We start from the raw sequence: 26,169 nt of genomic DNA, 5'->3' as shown, positions 1-26,169 counted from the left end.
AAACTCGCACTGACCTGAGGCATCACAACCACACATCAGTTTTACCATATAGTGAACAGTGTGAATAAAACATCCCAAAAACTATTGTGCGATCACACTTTTTTTGTGTTTTCCAGTACACTATATGGTAAAACCTATGGTTTCATTTAAAAGTACAACTCGTCCCGCAAAACAAGCCCTCATATTTGCCATATGACGGATTGACAGAATAAAAAAAAAAAAAAAGTTACGGTTCTCGGAAGAAAAGGAGCAAAAAACAAAAACGCAAAAACGGAAAGTGCCCGAGGGCTGAAGGGGTTAAAACATTTTTTTGACCATTATATATAAAGGATTCCAGTTTATTGAATTATTTATTTCATAGTATACATGATTTTTTTATATTTGGCATAGTGTATATTAATATCTTATTGTCACTATTATCTATTTATATTTATATTGTGGACTAGTATACATTTATTTATTCTCTGTATCACGTTGGTAGTGCCACCTTATGGTCATTTGTAATTATTACAATATAACTTCACATTTTAATGAATTTTCTCAAATTATATTTTAATATCAATTGTGGTCTTTCGTGCACTTTTTGTATATAGGTTTAGAAAAAAAAAAAAAAAAGAAAAAAAAAAAAAAAAAGGAGAACAAGGAGGTTTGTAGAAACAGAATTTATTGATCTAATTATGCAGTAATAATAATAAAAAAAAATGTACAGTTTCCATCAACCTGGATCCAGACTCTGGACTACCTCTTCTTGAAACCGTACTTCTTCCTCTCATAAAATAGATCTGTTTTGGAACTGCCCAAGTTAACAATTTTTGGGCAACCATCTCTCTGTGGGGAAAAACAAAGTGGGTAAATTGTTAGAAGAAAAAAAATAAATAAATAAAAAAAAAAAAAAAAAAAAAAAGTATAAAGCGAATTTAAAAAAAAAAGGTTTTTTTTTTTAATTGAAATTGGGCATTATTTTGGGGATAAAAATTCTAATGTGCGGTAACTGCCGTACTTCTGCGCAAGGCTTCCATTATTTCCCCTGAAAATGTATGAACAAAGTGGCACATGGGCATCCCCATGTCAAAAAGGACGTGGACTATGAATGAGGAATAGTAAGACCCAGTTTGTGTATTCACACATTAACAGGCGACTCTTCCTGAAGGTTCTCTTGAGTCAGCTCTGTGCTGATAGATAGAGAGATAGAAGTACATCAGCAAGGACCGACGCAGATATTTAGAATAATTCCTAACCTTGCGCTTGTCAAGTCACATTGAATCCACATTTAAATATTGTTGACAAAGGTTTATGATTAAAGGGAATCTGTCACCAGGTTTTTGCCACCTAATCTGAGAGCAACATAATGTAGAGAAAGAGATCCCGATTCCAGTGACGTGTCACTTACTGGGCTGCTAAGTGTAGTTTTGACAAGATCACTGTTTAATCAGCAGCAGATTATCATTAGAGGACTACTTTGCGTGCTTGCAGGTAGTCCATCATATTCCTGAGCTTTGTACAAGGGCTCATGTCTACTCGGGAGCATCGAAAGCGATATGCTAATGACCCTCTGCTGCGGTGTCAGCCGAGGGTCATGCGACTGTGATACGATCACATCACAGGAGCGGAGAAGATGGAGGGAGCACTTTCATCTCCTCCGCAGTCTATACATGCACCGCACTGCAGTCATAACATGCGAGTGCAGTGCGATGTTGGGGGTGCGTGAGCTGAGACTCTGCAAAATGCAGCATGCTGTGATTGCACAGAGAGCACGAGTCATGTGAAGAAAAGAAATAGCAAAAAGACACTTCACCATAGATTAACACTGGTGTGAGTGCAAACAGATTTTTTTATCGGATCGCACTCGCAAACGTAAAACGCAAGTGGACATGAGCCCTAACTGCTAGATCTGCAGCAGAGAAAACATTGATTTTATCAAAATGCCAGCAAGCAGCTCAGTAAGTGACAGATCTCTGGAATCAGGGTCTCTGGCTCTACATTATGCTGCTCTCAGATGGTGGGGGGGGGGGGGGGGGGAAGACAACAACCTGCTGACAGATTCTCTTTAGGACACTTAAAAAACCTCTGGCTATGCATTTGCAGTTTTGTGCATTATATAAAATGCAATTTGTAGACCTATTTCTCTCGTTTTCTGTTCCCTGCCCACCACTGATTGGATTAGGTCACTCACATCTTTCTCTTGAATGGTGCACTCCTTGCAGTAGTAGGCGTCTGACACTCCCGGGCCTCCGCAGATCACACATCGGCCTTGGTAAGAGCCATAGTTACACTCATCACAGATCCGGACCAGCGTACAAGGCCGCACATACGAATCACAAATAACACACTTTCCATCACCTACAAAATTAACAACACTTTTTTTTTTCAGCTGAATACTTCTAATAATACTTGAGGGCATTTAACAATGTGAAAGCAAATATTAAAACAGCAATAAAACAATTGCACATGTCGTCGCTGGTGTCAGGCGGTTTTGTAAAGCAATGCAAAGAATATGGTGTCACAAAGGGATTGATAGCAGAATAGTTCTACTTTTCCCCTCCCTTCTCCAATCCTCTCCTAGTTTGGCTTAAAAAAAAAAAAATCATGTGAAAGTGTACCCTAAATAAAAAAAAAAACAATCAGAAATAAAATCAGTGGTGGGGATATACAGAGCTTATAAATATGCAGGAATACATGGCAGCAGGTTTACTAGTCTAGTGATAATCTCCTAGTGATAAAATGTAATTTTATCAAAACTGCAGCAAGCAGCCCAGTAAGTGACATAGCTGGAATTGGGGTCTATGGCCCAGATTCATCAAGACCTACAATTTTCTTGCTGGTTTTGATGAGGGGCTGTATTGGAGTGAGATGCTCTAAAGCACCACTCCCAATGTTTTTTGCCCTCTGGCGTGAAGCTTTAAATCCAAGTCCCCTTCCCCCTGTCTTAAATTCACCCGTCACCATCTTCATCTGTTTCTAGCATCACTCTGGTCCGTCTCTGGCGATCTGTGACCTGCCGGCAGCATCAGTGTTTCATGGCGCACACTGGAGATCGCAACTCAATACAAGTCTATGGAAGCCTTGTTCTGACTCTTAGATTAGGCCAAAAAAAAGACAAAAACAAAAAACAATGAAGCTGCCAGAAGAGTATAAGAACAGGGGCAAGTGGGTCTTTCATTTAAAAGGACCACTCCAGCGCTGAAAAAACTAAAACCGCTAGAGTGGTGCTTTAAGCGATACTCTCCTCTTAATGTATCAGGAGTGTCAGACGTGTGGTGTGCGTTACACGAGTAATCAGACTGGAGGAAGAGGTCTGGTGCCGGGAATGCCACCGCTGGTCATAAATGAGATGTGCCATCACGCCCCTGCCCCGCACAAATGTAATAGTTTCTAGAAGCCATAGCGCTGTATAGAATATTGAACCCTTTCACTGAGAGAGCAAAGTGTGCCTGTTTGATCAGCCACTTCTTGGGCTCCAGAATTCCATAGGTGAAGGCAGTGGACATTCAACAGGGGCATTTGGATTGATTGCGTTGGGTGAAATTTATGCTCAGTTTTCAGCCTAATGGTAAAGTTAGTTGCAAGACCGTGAAAATAGGTTAACCCCATGCAGTCATACAAATATGTGTAGTAGAGGGTGTGCCTGGCATGGCATAGATATGATACAAGGGGTGTATAGATGCATGCTACAGCATTTTTTTGGCTGTAAGTGGACAACAGTTCAATGAGATTTTGACCACTTAAAAGGAGTTGGGGAAAATAAACATACAAATTAGAGAAGTGAAACCCCAAAAGATTTCTGAAATGTAAAATAAAACAAGATAATATTGTCTCATGTTTTGGCCACAGCTAACCACTGAGCTCAGCACCTTCGGCAGTCTATGTCCTCAGGACTGTAACGTCACTACGGCAGCCAAAGCACAGAGACTAAGGCAGCAGTGGGTAAGGGAATCGGTCATGTCCCCAAATGCTATTAACCTGAAGATATGGGGTTAATCTGCAGGTAAGTTCTTTTCTTTTACGGCCTTCAGCTAGATCTCAAGCCGTGGAGACTTAATGGATACTCTGTAGAAGCATTGATCTTGTGCAAGGCTCGATAGGTCCTCCAGGGTCTTCTCCGCCGTTATCTTGATGGTATAAAGCCATCGGGTTGCTGGTCTTCTCCTTGTTTCTTCTATTTTTCCGACCTTGATGTCCTTCTCTAGTGATGGCTCCCGTTTGTGCCCAAAGTAGGCAAGTCGTAGGTTGGTGATCCTTGCGTTGAGTGACGGTCTTGCTTTATTTGGTCCAAAATTGATTTGTTTGTTCTTTTTGTCATCCATGGTATTGATAACAGGTAAATAGCGATCTAAAACTGTGCGGCCACCACACTGAAAGCTCGGCTACCGGGAAGAAATTATCTTTAATCCTCCAAGAAGCATTCAGCTACCAGAGGCGGCTTAGTCCCCGCTCAGTACACAGTGAGCGGCAGCTGTAACCATGTCCCCCGCACCGATAGACCGCTGCTCTGTATAGACGTCCTGCCTAGCTGGCTGTCAGTCAGTGCCGCGGTTACAGCAATCGCTCACTGTATACTGAATGGTGATTAAGACACACCTTTACAATTAAAAGTCAGATGTTTGGAGCAATTAACCTAAATTTCCTCATGGCAATGGGGCTCACAGTGCAACAGCCAGGCGTTTTACAAAGCTATTAACCTACAGACTGACGCCATATGTGCAGATTAAGAGCATCTGGATCCCCTCTAAATACCATTTGGCTTTGCTATTTGACATTACAATAATCGTTCGGGGTCCACTTTTCTAAAAGCTGGAGATTAGTTTAAGGGTATGTGCGCACTAGGCGTTTTTTTCACGCTGCGTTTTTGTCTCAAAAACGCACCCGCGGCTAAAAAAAACGCATGCGTTTTTACCGCGATTTGGTGCGTTTTTTGCTGCGTTTTTGCTCACTGCGTTTTTAATCAGTGCACAATGCCATTAAAGATTGTTGATGAAAAAAAAAAAAGCTCTGATGTCATTTCCTTCTTCAAAATGTTCATTGTATGCAGGAGAGCAGACAGCTGCAGAACTAGTGTATGCATGAGAGCAGACAGCAGCTGCAGAACTACAAGGCTCAGCATCCTCCATCCAGGACTGTATGCAGGAGTTTTTTGCCCAAACAGAAAAAAAAAAAATGACATGGGCTTCGCTATATTTTTGAGTCCAGCCAGGTACAACTAGGCAGCTGAGGATTGGAATCCGCAGTGCAGAGTGCCCATGCTTTCTGGGCACCCCCACTGCGAATTGCAGTCCGCAGCCACCCCAGAAAATGGCGCTTTCATAGAAGCGCCATCTTCTGGCACTGTATCCAACTCTTCCAGCTGCCCTGATGCCGGGTGGCTAGCTGGGTAATAATGGAGTTAGGGCTAGCTGTATATTATCAGCTGGCCCTAAGCCCGAAATTCATGATGTCACGCCAATATTAGACATGGCCACCATGAATTTCTAGTAAAGATAAAAAAAAACACAACACACAGAAAAATATTTTTATTATAAATAAAACACAAACACAATTAGTGACTCCATCTTTATTAAAATATAGAACCCCCTCCGCAGTAATCCTGGGTCAAGGGTCCCGCGCCGTCCAATCCGGATCCAATATCATCTGATCGGTTTGCTGGAAGGCAAAGCGATCAGATGTGTCAGGTTCTAGGGGCTGAAGCGCATCACACGTCAGCTGATTGTATAATCGGCTTTTATACAATCAGCTGAAGCATCAGTGCAAAAAAAAATAAAAAATAAATACTCACGTCTGTGCCGATTACCGGCAGCTCCTGCAGCGATCGGATGAGAGTCTGATCCTGTCCCATCGCTGCAGGAGCTGCCGGTAATCAGCTGATGAAGTCTCCTGATGGCAGGATCAGCTGATAGCCGGCCGGGTGACACCGCGAGAATTACGATCAGCTGATGCGTCAGGTGACTGCATCAGGTGATCCACCGCCAGGTCCTGCAAGCTTCGTACGTGCCCCGGGGAGACTGCACACTGCCAGAGCGGCGGGACCGGGACAGGAGCGGGCATGGCACCGGGACCCTGCAGACAGGTGAGTATATATGACATTTTTTTTTCTACTGTTCACTTTTGTTTTCGCCGCTGCCTCCACCTCCCGCCCAGACATGGCGCCGCACGGAGCTGACATGCACAGGGCGGGAGGTGGACGCAGCGGTGACGGTACCGGGAGGATTCCTGCTTCTGTGTTTACCAACAGAAGGAATCCTCTTCCTGTACACGTCACTTTACTGCCCACCCCTTGCGTTTATAGCTGCGTTTTTAGTCATAGAAACGCGGCTATATGCGTTTTTCATTGCGTTTGTTGAACATCTCATTGAACTCAATGGGTGAAAAACGCAGTGAAAAACGCAGATATAATTGACATGCTGCATTTTTGTGGTCACCACAAAAACGCAGCTACAAAAAAACGCTGTGTGAGGACAGCACTTCTGAAAACCCATAGACATTGCTGGGGAAGCAATGTCACTGCGTTTTCAGCACAAAAACGCGGTAAAAAACGCCGCTAAAAACGCAGCAAAAATGCCTAGTGCGCACAAGGCCTAAAGCGGCACTCCAACATTTTTTTTATTGCACTTCTGGACTAGTGTTAACACTAGAAGTCCCAGAGAGGGGTCATTTGACATTTCTACTATTGGAACCCTATGGAGCTCGAAATTCCTGGGACTTCTAGTGTTAAAGGGAACCTGTCACCAGAATTTGCTATTAAACTAAAAGAATCCCCTTCTGCAGCTCCTGGGCTGCATTCTATAAAGGTTTATCTTGCTACTAGCCCCCCTTTCAGACCTACATAACTGTATAAAATATTACCTTTTGCTATGGTAATGAGGTTTGTTGGCCCCGGGGGCGGGCTGTATTTAGTCTGTTATCCCCCCTCCTGCCGCTGTCCCCCAGTGTTCATTTACATAGATGAGGCCGCCGCCCACATCTTCCGCAGTGCTTGGGAGTCTCGCGCATGCGCAGTGGCACCATCGCGGGACTGAGCACTGTTTTCAAAATGCGAGTGCCGGTGAGGTTATTGAGCAGGCGCGAGATTATGGGCGGCGCTGTGAATGTCATCACCAGCGTCATTCAAGTAACAGTCCATAATCTCGTGCCCGCGCTATTACCTCTGCCTCTACAGTTATGCGCTTGCGCTGGCCATTGCTTATTTTTATCATCCTCGTTAGCCATTACCCATCTTTTTTTTTTTAAAACAGTGCTCAGTCCCGCAATAGTGCCACTGCGCATGCGCGAGACTTCCGGAGCACTGCGGAAGATTAGGGCGACGGCCTCATGTATGTAAAAGAACACTGGGGGACGGTGAACAGCGGCAGGAGGGGGGATAACAGACGAAATACAGCCCGCCCATGGGGCCAACAAACCTCATTACCATAGCAAAGGGTAATATTTTATGAAGTTGTTATTTAGGTCTGAAAGGGCGGCCAGTAGCAAGATGAACCTTTCTAGAATGCAGCCCAGGAGCTGCAGAAGGGGATTCTTTTAGTTTAATAGCGAAAATTCTGATGACAGGTTCCCTTTAAATCCAAGTCCTTGGCCCCCTGTCTTATGCTCACATTCTGGCGCCTTCATCTTCTATCATTACTGCCCCTTATCTGTATCCGGTGATTTGTGATCTGCCGGCAGCTCCAGTATTTCATGCAGCTCGCCGTAGGTCACAACTCAATACAAGTCTATAAGAGCCTCATTCTGGCTCTCACAGACTTGTATTGGGAGCTTCTGATGTAACTTCTAACTTTCCGCCAATCATCAGTTACAGTCACAAGATAGCAAAATGGGACCGAGACATAAGTAAAATGTAAAGGGGACTTCGTTAAAGTGTTACTCCAGTGCTGAAGAAAAAAAAAATGCTGGAGTGATGCTTTAAAGAAACAATCAAGCTTGTCACAGTTTCTATAATTTATCTGATAAACATAAAAAAATTAAATGATTAAAAATACTTACATTTTTCACATAGTCTTCCTATAGCTGAAAACAAAAATGAGAAAAAAAGATTAAACATAGGAACTGATAGAATACTGCCATTACTGAGACAATCACACTTTAAAGATTAAACTCACATTAAAAAAGCAACAAAAAACTCCCCAAAAAGGACGGAAGTTTTCTGGTCAGCAGGAAAATAGAAAAAAAAAAACAATTTATAGTGTTAAATGTGTGTGTGCGTACCTGTAATGTAGTGTGTGTTTTACTATACTACTCTAGCGTTGCTTTCTCCAGTGTTCAGCACCAATTGTCCGCTTTTGTCAGTGACATCGCTGCAAAGGAGACCAGCCGCTCATTCTACTGTACACTGTGTGCGCCGGTAGTCTCTTTTACAATTTACGTCTATAGAGCAGTGATGGCGAACCTATGGCTCGCGTGCCACCAGGGGCACGCAGAGCCCATTCTGCTGGCACGTATGCTGTCGCCTGATCCTGCAGCTTTGGTCTGCTAGTGCAGTCGCGCCGGCAGATCAAAACTGTGTTGGAGCGGAGGAGACATTTCTCCTCGCTCTGACACTCCTCCTCCCCCAGGCTGCAGGTGTGTTGCCTAGGAGACGGAGGAGCGTCAGCGAGCGGCGCCGGCGTAATGACGTCTTCTGGCCACGTGGGGACTGAGGACCCAGCGGCGCGCAGCGGGGGAACGTTTCCAGGAAGGTGAGTTGTGTGTTGCTTTTTTTTTTTTATAACGCGTGTGCGGCTGTGCCAAGGTGGGGATGGGGGGCGCAGTGCTAACGTGGGAGAACGCACATGACAGCATGGGGTGGGGGTGGGAGAACGCACATGACACCATGGGGTGGGGGTGGGAGAACGCACATGACACCATGGGGTGGGGGTGGGAGAACGCACATGACACCATGGGGTGGGGACATGCATGCCAGGATGGAGGAAACATGCATGCCAGGATGGAGGAAACATGTATGCCAGGATAGGGTACATTTACCAGAAAGGGGGACATTTACCAGAAAGGGGGACATTTACCAGAAAGGGGGACATTTACCAGAAAGGGGGACATTTACCAGAAAGGGGGACATTTACCAGAAAGGGGGACATTTACCAGAAAGGGGGACATTTACCAGGAATGGGGTACATGCCGGGATGGGGGAACATTTACAAGGATGGGCAATATGTCAGGATGGGGTACATTTACCAGCATGGGGGAACATGCCAGAATAAGGTATATCTACCAGGATGAGGTATATCTACCAGGATGAGGTATATCTACCAGGATGAGGTATATCTACCAGGATGAGGTATATCTACCAGGATGAGGTATATCTACCAGGATGAGGTATATCTACCAGGATGAGGTATATCTACCAGGATGGGGCCAAATATACCTGAATGTAGGAAATATATATCAGGATGGGGGACATGTTTACCAGGAAGAGGCCGAGAAAGAGGGACAGAACTACACAATGAAAGGGGAGGGGAGCCACTCTTACGTCTTTATGGGATTTCAAGATGTTCAGACTTTGAAATGTAGATGTGGATTACAGGGTGACATCTGATTGCATTCGAGGCTAAAATCTCTGTCAAATATGCTGCAATTTTTTCCAGAAAGATCAATAGAACTGCTGTGTCTGGAAAGGGCAGGGGCTCAGCTCCAACGTGTGGTAAGCACGCATGAGCGTGATGCCCCCTGCTGAAGAGAAGAGAAGACGGCAAAGGTAAGGTTAAAATCAATTATTTACATAATAGGATTGGTTGGCACTTTGGAAACAAAAATTGGATTTAGGGCTACAGTTCGGGCACTCGGCCTGTAAAAGGTTCGCCATGACTGCTATAGAGCCTCGTACTGATGCTGAACAGACAGAAATTGTAAAAGTCATTTCTGGCCCATGCAGAGTGGAGCGTGACCCGAAAGAGTCTGGAGAGGGGTAACATGTAGAACAGCACTGGACACCAGAGAGGCAGGGGAGTGTATTCACACAATCACACTACATTACATGCACATACACACATTCAGATAATACAAATGTTAGCAGGCTTCTTTAAAATGAGATATACCAACACAAAGTAGCAAGTATTTGTGAAGTGTAAAGGAAATGATACGTTTTGCAAATATTTTAAAAATATAGATCTGAAAATTGTGACCTGCATTTGTATTCAGCCCTCCTGAATCAATACTTGGTAAGACCACCTTTTGCTGCAATTACTGCTGCGAGTCTTTGGGGGGGGAGGGGGGGGTGTCTCTACCAGCTTTGCTCATTGAGAGGCTGAAGTTTTGCCCATTCTTTAGCTCAATGAGATTGGATGGAGGAGTCTGAAGCAGCAAGTTTCATGTCTAGTCACAGATTCTCCATGACATTACGGTCTGGACTGTGACTGGGCCATTCACACACATGAACATCAATTGTAGCTCTGGCAAGATATTTATGCCACGTGTCTACGTTGAGTTTGAGATTATTCTATTTTTCTAAGGTAAAAAAACAAAACCAAAAAAAACCTACAGAAATTCAACCTGTGCACATGGCGTTAGGATTATTGTCATGCAGTAAGGTAAACCTATGCTCTAGTCTCAAGTCTTTTGCAGCCTCTAACAGGTTTCCCCAACTCTGACCAGCTTCCATGCATTTATGAAGAAATATCTCCCCACAGCGTGTTGCTGCCACCACCATGTAGGACAGTGGGGATGGTGTTTTCAGGCTAATGTGTAGAGTTTAGTTTTCCACCACACATGTTCAGAGATCCTTCTTCCACATGGTAACTGTGTTCCCAACATGGCATGTGGAGGACGATGCTCTGGTCAGATGGCTTATTAGAGAGGATGAACAGTGATGCCCATAAAAACAGGACAGAGCTTTTTTTTTTTTTTTTTTCAATATCAATAAAGATGTTTTGTTAAAGGGAACATAGTGAGGGCATGTTTTAGGTCAGAAGCCAGAAGACTGGCTGCTGTGGGCCCCTTTAAGGCAATTAGAGGTGCTATGGGGTTCACATGCCTTCTTTGGTATTCTATGCTAGTCATTTTTTCCTTATCCAGAGATCTCCTTCAGAAGATCAGAGGGTTGGAGTGCACTCACTACAAAGCCCTGTCGTATATCCCATGGATTGTGATTTTGGCCACCTGGTGAATTCACAGTTCTCATAATGCATAACACAGTGAGCACATAAAGGGGAGCAGAGACCAAGTCATGAATACTGGGAAAGCTAGGATACTGGCTGTATAGATTTCCCAGTTCACAGCTCCTGCTGTGCAAATGGTATTACACTAGACCAGACCTGGGCAAGGGGCGGCCCGCGGGCCACATCCGGCCCGCCTACTCTCTGTGACCGGCCCGCCTGGTTCAGGGCGTCCTTGCTGGCCGGTCACTGATGAGAGCAATCTGACCTGTTGCCGGAGCTCCAGGCTCCGGGAGGCCCGTGTTCAGATTGCCCTCATCACATGCTGCGTGCCGGCAGGGAACAGAGAAGAACAGTTCCTGCAGCGTCGCACAGTCAGTGCAGGCAGCGGAACGCAGGAATCTGTCCTCTGTTCCCTGCCCGGCAGATGCTCTGTGTGACACACGCGCGCCCTGATGTCGTCAGTACGGCGCGCGTGTGTCATTTGAAAAGTTTCCCGCCCGGCAGCAGAAGAAGCTGCAGCAGCCGGGGCCGCACGGAGAGAAGCAGCGGCGGGGGCTCCTAGGAACGCAGCATCGGTGCAGCCTGGCCATGTGAAGGAGAAGCAGCTGAGCGGGGGACACATACAGAGGTGCCTGAGGAGGGACAGTAGAAGGGAGAGGTGAGTGGTTACTAGTAACCTATGGGGGGACGGAGGGGGGGCCGCCCGACTACCTGTCTCATTGGTGTGTGCGGCCACTCCGGCCCTGAAACTCCCTGTCTGCAGTGACAGGAGGCCGGCAGCTACACACACTGTCCTACGGAAGCTGCATTCAGCCTCTGACACGGAGCAGACCTGGGGGCGGGGCCGGAGCTTCACTTCAAAGAAGCCGATTCTGACTTCCTGCACTGTTTCTGCTCTCCGCTGAGGCCGGCTCCACTGCATGGACAGACACTTTTTTTTTTAAGGTAAATATGCATACGTGGTTCTGTGTTTGTGCTTTGTTGGTGTGGGTGTGTATATGTATATATATATATATATATATATATATATATATATATATATATATATATATATATATATATATATATATATATATATATATATATATATATATATATATATATATATATATATATATATATATATATATATATATATATATATATATGTGTGTGTGTGTACATGCATGCTTGTATGTAGGAGGCCCGGCTGTGTGTGCGTGTGTATACACACGCACACATATACATACATACATACATATAATATTAATATATATATACACCGGACAACTATAACTAACTCGGTTCTACATCATTATATATATATATATATATATATATATATATATATATATATATATATATATATATATATATATATATATATATAAATAATGTAGAACCGAGGTAATTATATTAGTCCGGCCCTCTAAAACCATCCCAATTTCTTATGCGGCCCCATGGAAAAAATAGTTGCCCACCCCTGCACTAGACGATAACGGCTGGACAAGCTGACCACTAAGGAGACTTCATAGTTGGCCGTCAGCAGTTCCTCCCAATCACTTTCCTATAGACATGCAAGCCTGACCAAGTGTGCCTAGGGTCTCCAGGTGGCACTGGTCAACCTGACAATCATCTATGGTTTATTGCCACCAAAATTGTACTGACACTTTAGTTCTCCTGTACAATCTGACCACCTGGCGTGATGAGATGCTGCTCAGTACTGGGCAAGAATCTCTCCCCATGCCATGCAAGTGGCCAGACAGAGGAAGACCTCTGCAATGATATGCTAATGGTTTCCTGGCAGAGGAAGCAAGAGACCGCTGAGGCCAATCAGTGACATGTTGGTCACTCCTGCAGCCACTGTCTGACACATGCAGTTCACAAATAACAGGAGACCGACCGGGATAATGCGGATAACAAATGAAGCTGACGACACCTTTTGTGCCTCCCCCATTTCCTCATAGACTGTAGCTTACGAGCAGGGCCCTCACTCCTCTTGGTATCTTAATTTTGTTATTTTGTATTGTCTCATATTGTCTGTACATGTCCACTCTTAATTGTAAAGCGCTGCGGAATATGTTGGCGCTATAGAAATAAAACTTATAATAATAATATAATATAAGTATAAGAGCAGGGGCATGGAACTTGCAGCACCACTCCAGGGGCGGAATTAAAAAAAAAAAAAAAAAAAAAAACCAAAAACAAAAAAAAAACACAAAACGCTGGAGTGGCGCTTTAATGTTTTAGATTTTTGTTTGTTTTTTTTTAAAAAAAAAGTGGTTCTATCTAATATCAGTGTTGGGCTAAAAAAAATAAAATTAAAAAGTGAGTTTTTTTATCTAGCTAAAAAAAAAAAAAAAAAAATGGATAGTTTTGTTCCTTTTTAAATGGAAATTGATATCAGAATGTCCCACATTAAGCTGTAACCAGGGTCCTGTTAATGTAAGAACTGTATAAGATTTATTTTTTGTTCATTATGATTTTGCTCAGAAGTTGCATTATAAATTCATATATAAAATGAGCTTATTTTGTATAAAAAGCCATTGTTCAAGTTATCGGAAACAATGTCTCTGCCGTGAGCAGTAAGGAGGCTGCCGTGTGTACATAACAGGGCGCGGGGTCAGATTAATGTGGGAAATTCTAAAGTCAGTTTCCCTTTAATGGGTCATGCACTGATTATATTTCTACCTTTAGGATTCCAAAATAGTAAAAGGTCTCTCAGAGGTTTATGGCCGTTGCTATAAAGGGGGCTTTACACGCTACAATATCGTTAATGTTTGGTCGTCGGGGTCACGTTGTTAGTGACGCACATCCCGCGTCATTAACGATATCACAGCGTGTAACACTTACCAGTGACCTCAAAAATGGTGAAAATCGTTCACCATGGAGAGGTCGTCCCAAACTCAAAAATCGGTAAGGGTTGTTTTTTGTTGTGGTTCGTCACTCCTGCGGCAGCACACATCGCTGTGTGTGACACTGCAGGAGCGAGGAACGTCTCCTTACCTGCCGCCGGCCACAATGTGGAAGGAAGGAGGTGGGCGGGATGTTTAAATCACGCTCAGGTTCGCCTCTCCGCTTTGATTGGCCGGCCGCTTAGTGACGTTGCGGTGACGTCGCTGTGATGCCGAACGTCTCTCCCCCTTGAGGGAGGGATTGTTCGGCAGTTACAGCGACGACGACGACCAGGTAAGTGCATGTGACGCTGCCGTAGCGATAATGTTCGCTACGGCAGCGATCACAAACAATCGCATGCAAGACAGGGCAGGTGCTTTCGTGCTCGATATCGCTAGAAATTGCTAGTGATATCGCTACTGTGTAAAGCCATCTTTAAACTCAGTCTTCATGAAAGGTGAACTACGTGGCTTCTGAAAGCCAGAGATGAGGAGCGGCACGGGAAGGTAGCACAGCCGCATTGTTTCTGGACTCTACCTCTTACATGGTTTAAAAGCAGTGAAAAAAAATTATATTATATATATATATATATATATATATATATATATATATATATATATATATATATATATATATATATATATATATATATATATATATATATATATATATATATATGGACCCAGAGAGCATCAAAGGCTATGTTTTGAGGGGAAATTGTAACCCCGCGCTTTACAGTTATTCACCAAAAAACCTGCCTCCATTAAAGCGAATGGAGCTGGGAGCCACAGTGCAGCCAGAACTTCAAAAGAATGCGCAGCCACGCCCTTAAATGGAATGTTTGCGTGTCACAATGCAGCCGGGGAAAGAGAGGGACAGACACGGGGAAAGAGAGGGACAGACACGGGGAAAGAGAGGGACAGACACGGGGAAAGAGAGGGACAGACACGGGGAAAGAGAGGGACAGACACGGGGAAAGAGAGGGACAGACACGGGGAAAGAGAGGGACAGACACGGGGAAAGAGAGGGACAGACACGGGGAAAGAGAGGGACAGACACGGGGAAAGAGAGGGACAGACACAGGGAAAGAGAGGGACAGACACAGGGAAAGAGAGGGACAGACACAGGGAAAGAGAGGGACAGACACAGGGAAAGAGAGGGACAGACACAGGGAAAGAGAGGGACAGACACAGGGAAAGAGAGGGACAGACACAGGGAAAGAGAGGGACAGACACAGGGAAAGAGAGGGACAGACACAGGGAAAGAGAGGGACAGACACAGGGAAAGAGAGGGACAGACACAGGGAAAGAGAGGGACAGACACAGGGAAAGAGAGGGACAGACACAGGGAAAGAGAGGGACAGACACAGGGAAAGAGAGGGACAGACACAGGGAAAGAGAGGGACAGACACAGGGAAAGAGAGGGACAGACACAGGGAAAGAGAGGGACAGACACAGGGAAAGAGAGGGACAGACACAGGGAAAGAGAGGGACAGACACAGGGAAAGAGAGGGACAGACACAGGGAAAGAGAGGGACAGACACAGGGAAAGAGAGGGACAGACACAGGGAAAGAGAGGGACAGACACAGGGAAAGAGAGGGACAGACACAGGGAAAGAGAGGGACAGACACAGGGAAAGAGAGGGACAGACACAGGGAAAGAGAGGGACAGACACAGGGAAAGAGAGGGACAGACACAGGGAAAGAGAGGGACAGACACAGGGAAAGAGAGGGACAGACACAGGGAAAGAGAGGGACAGACACAGGGAAAGAGAGGGACAGACACAGGGAAAGAGAGGGACAGACACAGGGAAAGAGAGGGACAGACACAGGGAAAGAGAGGGACAGACACAGGGAAAGAGAGGGACAGACACAGGGAAAGAGAGGGACAGACACAGGGAAAGAGAGGGACAGACACAGGGAAAGAGAGGGACAGACACAGGGAAAGAGAGGGACAGACACAGGGAAAGAGAGGGACAGACACAGGGAAAGAGAGGGACAGACACAGGGAAAGAGAGGGACAGACACAGGGAAAGAGAGGGACAGACACAGGGAAAGAGAGGGACAGACACAGGGAAAGAGAGGGACAGACACAGGGAAAGAGAGGGACAGACACAGGGAAAGAGAGGGACAGACACAGGGAAAGAGAGGGACAGACACAGGGAAAGAGAGGGACAGACACAGGGAAAGAGAGGGACAGACACAGGGAAAGAGAGGGACAGACACAGGGAAAGAGAGGGACAGACACAGGGAAAGAGAGGGACAGACACAGGGAAAGAGAGGGACAGACACAGGGAAAGAGAGGGACAGACACAGGGAAAGAGAGGGACAGACACAGGGAAAGAGAGGGACAGACACAGGGAAAGAGAGGGACAGACACAGGGAAAGAGAGGGACAGACACAGGGAAAGAGAGGGACAGACACAGGGAAAGAGAGGGACAGACACAGGGAAAGAGAGGGACAGACACAGGGAAAGAGAGGGACAGACACAGGGAAAGAGAGGGACAGACACAGGGAAAGAGAGGGACAGACACAGGGAAAGAGAGGGACAGACACAGGGAAAGAGAGGGACAGACACAGGGAAAGAGAGGGACAGACACAGGGAAAGAGAGGGACAGACACAGGGAAAGAGAGGGACAGACACAGGGAAAGAGAGGGACAGACACAGGGAAAGAGAGGGACAGACACAGGGAAAGAGAGGGACAGACACAGGGAAAGAGAGGGACAGACACAGGGAAAGAGAGGGACAGACACAGGGAAAGAGAGGGACAGACACAGGGAAAGAGAGGGACAGACACAGGGAAAGAGAGGGACAGACACAGGGAAAGAGAGGGACAGACACAGGGAAAGAGAGGGACAGACACAGGGAAAGAGAGGGACAGACACAGGGAAAGAGAGGGACAGACACAGGGAAAGAGAGGGACAGACACAGGGAAAGAGAGGGACAGACACAGGGAAAGAGAGGGACAGACACAGGGAAAGAGAGGGACAGACACAGGGAAAGAGAGGGACAGACACAGGGAAAGAGAGGGACAGACACAGGGAAAGAGAGGGACAGACACAGGGAAAGAGAGGGACAGACACAGGGAAAGAGAGGGACAGACACAGGGAAAGAGAGGGACAGACACAGGGAAAGAGAGGGACAGACACAGGGAAAGAGAGGGACAGACACAGGGAAAGAGAGGGACAGACACAGGGAAAGAGAGGGACAGACACAGGGAAAGAGAGGGACAGACACAGGGAAAGAGAGGGACAGACACAGGGAAAGAGAGGGACAGACACAGGGAAAGAGAGGGACAGACACAGGGAAAGAGAGGGACAGACACAGGGAAAGAGAGGGACAGACACAGGGAAAGAGAGGGACAGACACAGGGAAAGAGAGGGACAGACACAGGGAAAGAGAGGGACAGACACAGGGAAAGAGAGGGACAGACACAGGGAAAGAGAGGGACAGACACAGGGAAAGAGAGGGACAGACACAGGGAAAGAGAGGGACAGACACAGGGAAAGAGAGGGACAGACACAGGGAAAGAGAGGGACAGACACAGGGAAAGAGAGGGACAGACACAGGGAAAGAGAGGGACAGACACAGGGAAAGAGAGGGACAGACACAGGGAAAGAGAGGGACAGACACAGGGAAAGAGAGGGACAGACACAGGGAAAGAGAGGGACAGACACAGGGAAAGAGAGGGACAGACACAGGGAAAGAGAGGGACAGACACAGGGAAAGAGAGGGACAGACACAGGGAAAGAGAGGGACAGACACAGGGAAAGAGAGGGACAGACACAGGGAAAGAGAGGGACAGACACAGGGAAAGAGAGGGACAGACACAGGGAAAGAGAGGGACAGACACAGGGAAAGAGAGGGACAGACACAGGGAAAGAGAGGGACAGACACAGGGAAAGAGAGGGACAGACACAGGGAAAGAGAGGGACAGACACAGGGAAAGAGAGGGACAGACACAGGGAAAGAGAGGGACAGACACAGGGAAAGAGAGGGACAGACACAGGGAAAGAGAGGGACAGACACAGGGAAAGAGAGGGACAGACACAGGGAAAGAGAGGGACAGACACAGGGAAAGAGAGGGACAGACACAGGGAAAGAGAGGGACAGACACAGGGAAAGAGAGGGACAGACACAGGGAAAGAGAGGGACAGACACAGGGAAAGAGAGGGACAGACACAGGGAAAGAGAGGGACAGACACAGGGAAAGAGAGGGACAGACACAGGGAAAGAGAGGGACAGACACAGGGAAAGAGAGGGACAGACACAGGGAAAGAGAGGGACAGACACAGGGAAAGAGAGGGACAGACACAGGGAAAGAGAGGGACAGACACAGGGAAAGAGAGGGACAGACACAGGGAAAGAGAGGGACAGACACAGGGAAAGAGAGGGACAGACACAGGGAAAGAGAGGGACAGACACAGGGAAAGAGAGGGACAGACACAGGGAAAGAGAGGGACAGACACAGGGAAAGAGAGGGACAGACACAGGGAAAGAGAGGGACAGACACAGGGAAAGAGAGGGACAGACACAGGGAAAGAGAGGGACAGACACAGGGAAAGAGAGGGACAGACACAGGGAAAGAGAGGGACAGACACAGGGAAAGAGAGGGACAGACACAGGGAAAGAGAGGGACAGACACAGGGAAAGAGAGGGACAGACACAGGGAAAGAGAGGGACAGACACAGGGAAAGAGAGGGACAGACACAGGGAAAGAGAGGGACAGACACAGGGAAAGAGAGGGACAGACACAGGGAAAGAGAGGGACAGACACAGGGAAAGAGAGGGACAGACACAGGGAAAGAGAGGGACAGACACAGGGAAAGAGAGGGACAGACACAGGGAAAGAGAGGGACAGACACAGGGAAAGAGAGGGACAGACACAGGGAAAGAGAGGGACAGACACAGGGAAAGAGAGGGACAGACACAGGGAAAGAGAGGGACAGACACAGGGAAAGAGAGGGACAGACACAGGGAAAGAGAGGGACAGACACAGGGAAAGAGAGGGACAGACACAGGGAAAGAGAGGGACAGACACAGGGAAAGAGAGGGACAGACACAGGGAAAGAGAGGGACAGACACAGGGAAAGAGAGGGACAGACACAGGGAAAGAGAGGGACAGACACAGGGAAAGAGAGGGACAGACACAGGGAAAGAGAGGGACAGACACAGGGAAAGAGAGGGACAGACACAGGGAAAGAGAGGGACAGACACAGGGAAAGAGAGGGACAGACACAGGGAAAGAGAGGGACAGACACAGGGAAAGAGAGAGACAGACACAGGGAAAGAGAGAGACAGACACAGGGAAAGAGAGAGACAGACACAGGGAAAGAGAGAGACAGACACAGGGAAAGAGAGAGACAGACACAGGGAAAGAGAGAGACAGACACAGGGAAAGAGAGAGACAGACACAGGGAAAGAGAGAGACAGACACAGGGAAAGAGAGAGACAGACACAGGGAAAGAGAGAGACAGACACAGGGAAAGAGAGAGACAGACACAGGGAAAGAGAGAGACAGACACAGGGAAAGAGAGAGACAGACACAGGGAAAGAGAGAGACAGACACAGGGAAAGAGAGAGACAGACACAGGGAAAGAGAGAGACAGACACAGGGAAAGAGAGAGACAGACACAGGGAAAGAGAGAGACAGACACAGGGAAAGAGAGAGACAGACACAGGGAAAGAGAGAGACAGACACAGGGAAAGAGAGAGACAGACACAGGGAAAGAGAGAGACAGACACAGGGAAAGAGAGAGACAGACACAGGGAAAGAGAGAGACAGACACAGGGAAAGAGAGAGACAGACACAGGGAAAGAGAGAGACAGACACAGGGAAAGAGAGAGACAGACACAGGGAAAGAGAGAGACAGACACAGGGAAAGAGAGAGACAGACACAGGGAAAGAGAGAGACAGACACAGGGAAAGAGAGAGACAGACACAGGGAAAGAGAGAGACAGACACAGGGAAAGAGAGAGACAGACACAGGGAAAGAGAGAGACAGACACAGGGAAAGAGAGAGACAGACACAGGGAAAGAGAGAGACAGACACAGGGAAAGAGAGAGACAGACACAGGGAAAGAGAGAGACAGACACAGGGAAAGAGAGAGACAGACACAGGGAAAGAGAGAGACAGACACAGGGAAAGAGAGAGACAGACACAGGGAAAGAGAGAGACAGACACAGGGAAAGAGAGAGACAGACACAGGGAAAGAGAGAGACAGACACAGGGAAAGAGAGAGACAGACACAGGGAAAGAGAGAGACAGACACAGGGAAAGAGAGAGACAGACACAGGGAAAGAGAGAGACAGACACAGGGAAAGAGAGAGACAGACACAGGGAAAGAGAGAGACAGACACAGGGAAAGAGAGAGACAGACACAGGGAAAGAGAGAGACAGACACAGGGAAAGAGAGAGACAGACACAGGGAAAGAGAGAGACATTATAATTACATTTCTATCTACTTGTTTTGTGTGCAGAAGACATTTTTGGTAATACATTCTATTATGTTAACAGTGGTTATTAACCCGGGCGAAGCCGGGTAGTACAGCTAAGTAAATTATATATATTATATACACATATATACATATACACACATACATAATCTTGCAGGTATTCAACACTTCCTGGAGAAAACAAGCTCTTATAGCTGTGCTGATGGGAAAATTTAAAAGATGGGGGTGAAAAAAAACTAAAAAAGGAAATAAAATGGAAAAAAAATAAATAAAAAAAAAACAAACAATAAATCACAAAGTGAAAAGATTAAGAAGTAGATGTCTGCTGGCACTAGGGTTTACTCGCACCAGTCTGGCACTGTAAAAAGGGGTTGGCCATCTTTATTTTTTATTCCATGGAGTTTCTATATGTAAAAATTAAAAAAAGTCAGCTATACCTACCCACTGCAGCCCTCAGCTGTTACATCATGACATCACAGGACAAGCCCTGTAAAGCAGGGGTGGGCAATTAATTTTCCCATGGGGCCGCATGAGAAATTGGGATTGGTTTAGAGGGCCGGACTAATATAATTACCTCAGTTCTACCCAATATATTACATCACTACACCCCCTCCATATACTACACCTGTAATAAACTACACCACTACACCCCTATATACTACACCTGTATTATACTACACCCCCCATATACACCTGTATTATACTACACTCCCTCCATATAAATGTAATATACTACACCCCCATATACACCTGTATTATACTACACTCCCTCCATATAAATGTAATATACTACACCCCCATATACACCTGTATTATACTACACCACTATATAATACACCTCCGATATACTACATCATTACACCCCTATATACTACACCTGTAATATACTACATCACTACACCCCATATACTACACCTGTAATATAGTACACCCCCATATAGTACACCTGTAATATACTACACCTCCATATAGCACACCTATAATATACTACATCACTACACCCCATATACTACACCTGTAATATAGTACACCTCCATATAGCACACCTGTAATATACTACAACTCCACATAGTACACCTGTAATATACTACATCACTACACCCCTATATACACCTGTAATATACTACATCACTACACCCCATATACTACACCTGTAATATACTACATCACTACACCCCTATATACACCTGTAATATACACCTCCATATAGCACACCTGTAATATACACCTCCATATAGCACACCTGTAATATACTACACCTCCATATAGTACACCTGTAATATACTACCCCTCCATATAGCACACCTGTAATATACTACACCTCCATATAGTACACCTGTAATATACTACCCCTTCATATAGCACACCTGTAATATACTACACCTCCATATAGTACACCTGTAATATACTACCCCTTCATATAGCACACCTGTAATATACTACACCTCCATATAGTACACCTGTAATATACTACATCACTACACCCCATATACTACACCTGTAATATAGTACACCCCCATATAGCGCACACCTGTAATATACTACAACTCCATATAGTACACCTGTAATATACTACATCACTACACCCCATATACTACACCTGTAATATAGTACACCCCCATATAGCGCACACCTGTAATATACTACAACTCCATATAGTACACCTGTAATATACTACATCACTACACCCCTATATACACCTGTAATATACTACATCACTACACCCCATTTACTACACCTGTAATATACTACACCTCCATATAGCACACCTGTAATATACTACACCTCCAGATAGCACACCTGTAATATACTACATCACTACACCCCTATATAGCACACCTGTAATATACTACACCTCCATATAGCACACCTGTAATATACTACACCTCCATATAGTACACCTGTATTATACTACACCCCCATATGTCACACACCCTGCTCCCCATACAGCCTGCACCCCCATATCACACACACTACACCCCCATATGTCACACACCCTGCCCACATATTTCACCCTGCCTGTACCCCAACTTACCCCTCTCAAACACTCTGCACCCCTTCACATCCTTCTGTCAGTCTGCAGCTCTCATATGCCACTCACCCTGCAACTCCATCTTCCCTCATATGCCACTCACCCTGCAACTCCATCTTCCCACATATGCCACTCACCCTGCAACTCCATCTTCCCACATATGCCACTCACCCTGCAACTCCATCTTCCCACATATGCCACTCACCCTGCAACTCCATCTTCCCACATATGCCACTCACCCTGCAACTCCATCTTCCCACATATGCCACTCACCCTGCAACTCCATCTTCCCACATATGCCACTCACCCTGCAACTCCATCTTCCCACATATGCCACTCACCCTGCAACTCCATCTTCCCACATATGCCACTCACCCTGCAACTCCATCTTCCCACATATGCCACTCACCCTGCAACTCCATCTTCCCACATATGCCACTCACCCTGCAACTCCATCTTCCCACATATGCCACTCACCCTGCAACTCCATCTTCCCACATATGCCACTCACCCTGCAACTCCATCTTCCCTCATATGCCACTCACCCTGCAACTCCATCTTCCCACATATGCCACTCACCCTGCAGCTCCATCTTCCCTCATATGCCACTCACCCTGCAACTCCATCTTCCCTCATATGCCACTCACCCTGCAGCTCCATCTTCCCTCATATGCCCCTCACCCTGCAACTCCATCTTCCCACATATGCCACTCACCCTGCAGCTCCATCTTCCCTCATATGCCCCTCACCCTGCAACTCCATCTTCCCACATATGCCACTCACCCTGCAGCTCCATCTTCCCACATATGCCACTCACCCTGCAGCTCCATCTTCCCTCATATGCCAATCACCCTGCAACTCCATCTTCCCTCATATGCCACTCACCCTGCAACTCCATCTTCCCTCATATGCCACTCACCCTGCAGCTCCATCTTCCCACATATGCACTCATCCTGCAGCTCCATCTTCCCACATATGCACTCACCCTGCAGCTCCATGTTCCCACATATGCCACTCACCCTGCAGCTCCATCTTCCCACATATGCACTCATCCTGCAGCTCCATCTTCCCACATATGCACTCATCCTGCAGCTCCATCTTCCCTCATATGCACTCACCCTGCAGCTCCATCTTCCCACATATGCACTGACCCTGCAGCTCCATGTTCCCACATATGCCAATCACCCTGCAGCTCCATCTTCCCACATATGCACTGACCCTGCAGCTCCATGTTCCCACATATGCCAATCACCCTGCAGCTCCATCTTCCCTCATATGCCACTCACCCTGCAGCTCCATCTTCCCACATATGCACTCACCCTGCAGCTCCATCTTCCCACATATGCACTCACCCTGCAGCTCCATGTTCCCACATATGCCACTCACCCTGCAGCTCCATGTTCCCTCATATGCACTCACCCTGCAGCTCCATCTTCCCTCATATGCACTCACCCTGCAGCTCCATCTTCCCACATTGTTCCCACATATGCACTCACCCTGCAGCTCCATGTTCCCACATATGCCAATCACCCTACAGCCCCCCTCCCCCTCATGTCCCCTCTTTTCTTATTACCAGTCATCATGTGTCCACATCTCATTCAGCATGTCTTGCTTTCTGCTTGGCATCCAGTGTCTCCTCCCACACAGTCACATGGGCGTGACATTATCGCAGGTCCTACAGTGCAGGATGAATTATTCTGTCTGCTGTGCTGCTTCTTCCTCTCCCGGGCGGGAACTTTTGAAATGACACACGCAGCGCAGCACTGACAACGTCAGAGCGCGCGCGTGTGTCACTGACAATTAGTGCCGGCAGGGAACAGAGGAAAGACTCCTGCGTTCCGCTGCCTGCACTGACTGTGCGGAGTGCGGACCTGCACAGGATCTCTCCTTGCTCGGCACGCTGCCGCCCGGCTCCACTGCACCGGCTGAAGACGGGCGGGCCGGTCACAGAGAGCAGGCGGGCCGGATGTGGCCCGCGGGCCGCCCCTTGCCCAGGTCTGCTGTAAAGGTTCATTACTGCAACCCAGTGAGTGTCACTCTGCAGCCGTCACATGACCCTGTGGTGTTATCACTGCGGCAGCCATAGCCACATACTGAGCACAGATGACCGCTGCAGCCAGTCACTAGGCACAGCAGACTCATGCCCTCTAAAGTGGCATTACTATTAAGCACTGTAATTGGCTGCAGCAGTCACATCACATGATCCTGTCATAATATCACTGCTGCAGCCATGTCCACAAATGCAGAGCTCCTGGAATAGCAGGTCCTGAGCACAGATGACCACTGCAGCTAATCACTAGGCTCAGCGGACTCATGCCCTCTAAAGTGGCATTACTGTTCAGCACTGATTGTCTGCAGTGGTCACATGACCCTGTGGTGGTATCGCTGCTGCAGCCATGTCCGCACATACTGAGCTCCTGGAATAGCAGGTCCTGAGCGCGGCTCATAGTGATGGCTCAGCCTATAGCAGCGTGTAATGTCTATTCCTATACCATCTCCCGTCCTGAAGGGCTTAGTGCCGGCTTCAATACTCTGGGGAGTGGTGGGGAAGGGCGCCACATCACACAATGTCTCTGAACGGAAGCGCCGGGACTCTTACCCACGCCGGCCTGTTTCCTGCAGAAGATCAGGTCAGGATGGTGCTTCGCCATGTTCCCCGCTTCCCCGGCCCGGAATCAGCACACAGTCCACACACGTTGGTTCTGCGTTTCTAACCTCGCTCCGAAATCCACAACTCTGCCAGCTGATTGGCCGCCGCACAAACTGACCTATGACCTCCCCTACTTCCTGTTCACGTGATTTGGCGCCCCCAGCTTATTGTCCATCACACGCAGGTCACAGTGCCGACTGCCGAGCTGTAGCTACGCTGCCGGCATCGGGTGAGGTTCATTTCTACTCTCAATGCCCTGGACTGAGGAGGCTCCGCCCCTTCCGGTGACGTCATCACGTCAAGAAATCAACTCCAATCTAGACGCTACCCTGCTTGAAGGTGACACTAGATAAACATATGATAAACTGTGCGGGCGCCGTTCAGTGGTGTTGCCCGGTGCTCCGCTGCTGTGTGCGGTGCCCTCCGGCCCCGGGCACAGTTCTGTATAGCAGGACTATACTTTTAACTTTGATGGTATTCCGTGTGCGTAATCCCTGTGCATAGAAATGATCATTATCCTATAGAGGACGGTCTGCTCATGGCAGCCAATCAGAGCCCATCTCTTATCTGTCAGACACTGTTTGGCAAATGACAGCTGCAGTCTGATTGGTCGCCATTTGAAAGCAGTTATCCTTTTCCGGATCAGGAGCTCTGGTCACAGAGTCACTGGTCTTCTATGCTGGGACACACGGCCCCTCTGGTGACTTAGTATTCCCTGTGTGTAGAGATGAGCGGATCTGACCATGGAAATCTAATCAGAGTGAATTTATTCTTGGCAAATTAAGTGCCCCTTTTATGCTCTGAAATGCTGAGAGACTAACGACCACAAAAAGTGTAACCATCCTCCCCGTTCTCTGTACAGTCCTTGGCCTCTATTCTTATTTACGCCACTCAATGAAACCCCAGGTCTTCACTCTAGACTAGGACGTCTGGAAGGTGTCAGAAGGTGACGGCACTCAGGGCAGCGCTGTAACAGTATGATATGCAGAGAGGTCCCAGTCATGTCCTAGTGTGAAGAGGAGGCGAGGACTGTAGGAGGAAGAGCAGCGGAGGCTGGGAGCTGGTTGTTTTATTTTTAACA

At 47.0% G+C, this 26,169-nt stretch overlaps 2 protein-coding genes across 2 annotated transcripts in view; one reads left to right on the top strand and one right to left on the bottom strand.

The window, feature by feature from the left end:
• Nucleotides 1-646: 646 nt before the first annotated feature.
• PHF5A (PHD finger protein 5A) lies at nt 647-25,327 on the bottom strand. The gene is made up of 4 exons (XM_075321877.1): nt 25,038-25,327; nt 7,972-7,995; nt 2,174-2,340; nt 647-828 (listed from the first exon to the last, which is right to left on the bottom strand). Exons 1-4 carry the CDS (start codon nt 25,087-25,089, stop codon nt 739-741), a joined length of 333 nt encoding a protein of 110 aa, XP_075177992.1. The 5' UTR covers nt 25,090-25,327; the 3' UTR covers nt 647-738.
• NDUFV1 (NADH:ubiquinone oxidoreductase core subunit V1) overlaps nt 25,320-26,169 on the top strand; it is a 34,783-nt gene continuing 33,933 nt past the window's right edge. Inside the window, exon 1 of the mRNA XM_075321876.1 lies at nt 25,320-25,427. The gene's annotated coding sequence lies outside the window, so the exon portion shown is untranslated. The remainder of the gene's footprint in view (nt 25,428-26,169) is intronic.

The sequence above is a fragment of the Anomaloglossus baeobatrachus genome, chromosome 8, assembly GCF_048569485.1.
Source record: "Anomaloglossus baeobatrachus isolate aAnoBae1 chromosome 8, aAnoBae1.hap1, whole genome shotgun sequence".
NCBI lineage: Eukaryota > Metazoa > Chordata > Amphibia > Anura > Aromobatidae > Anomaloglossus > Anomaloglossus baeobatrachus.
Note: the sequence above shows the minus strand (reverse complement) of the source record. Positions and strands in the feature narration are given on the sequence as shown.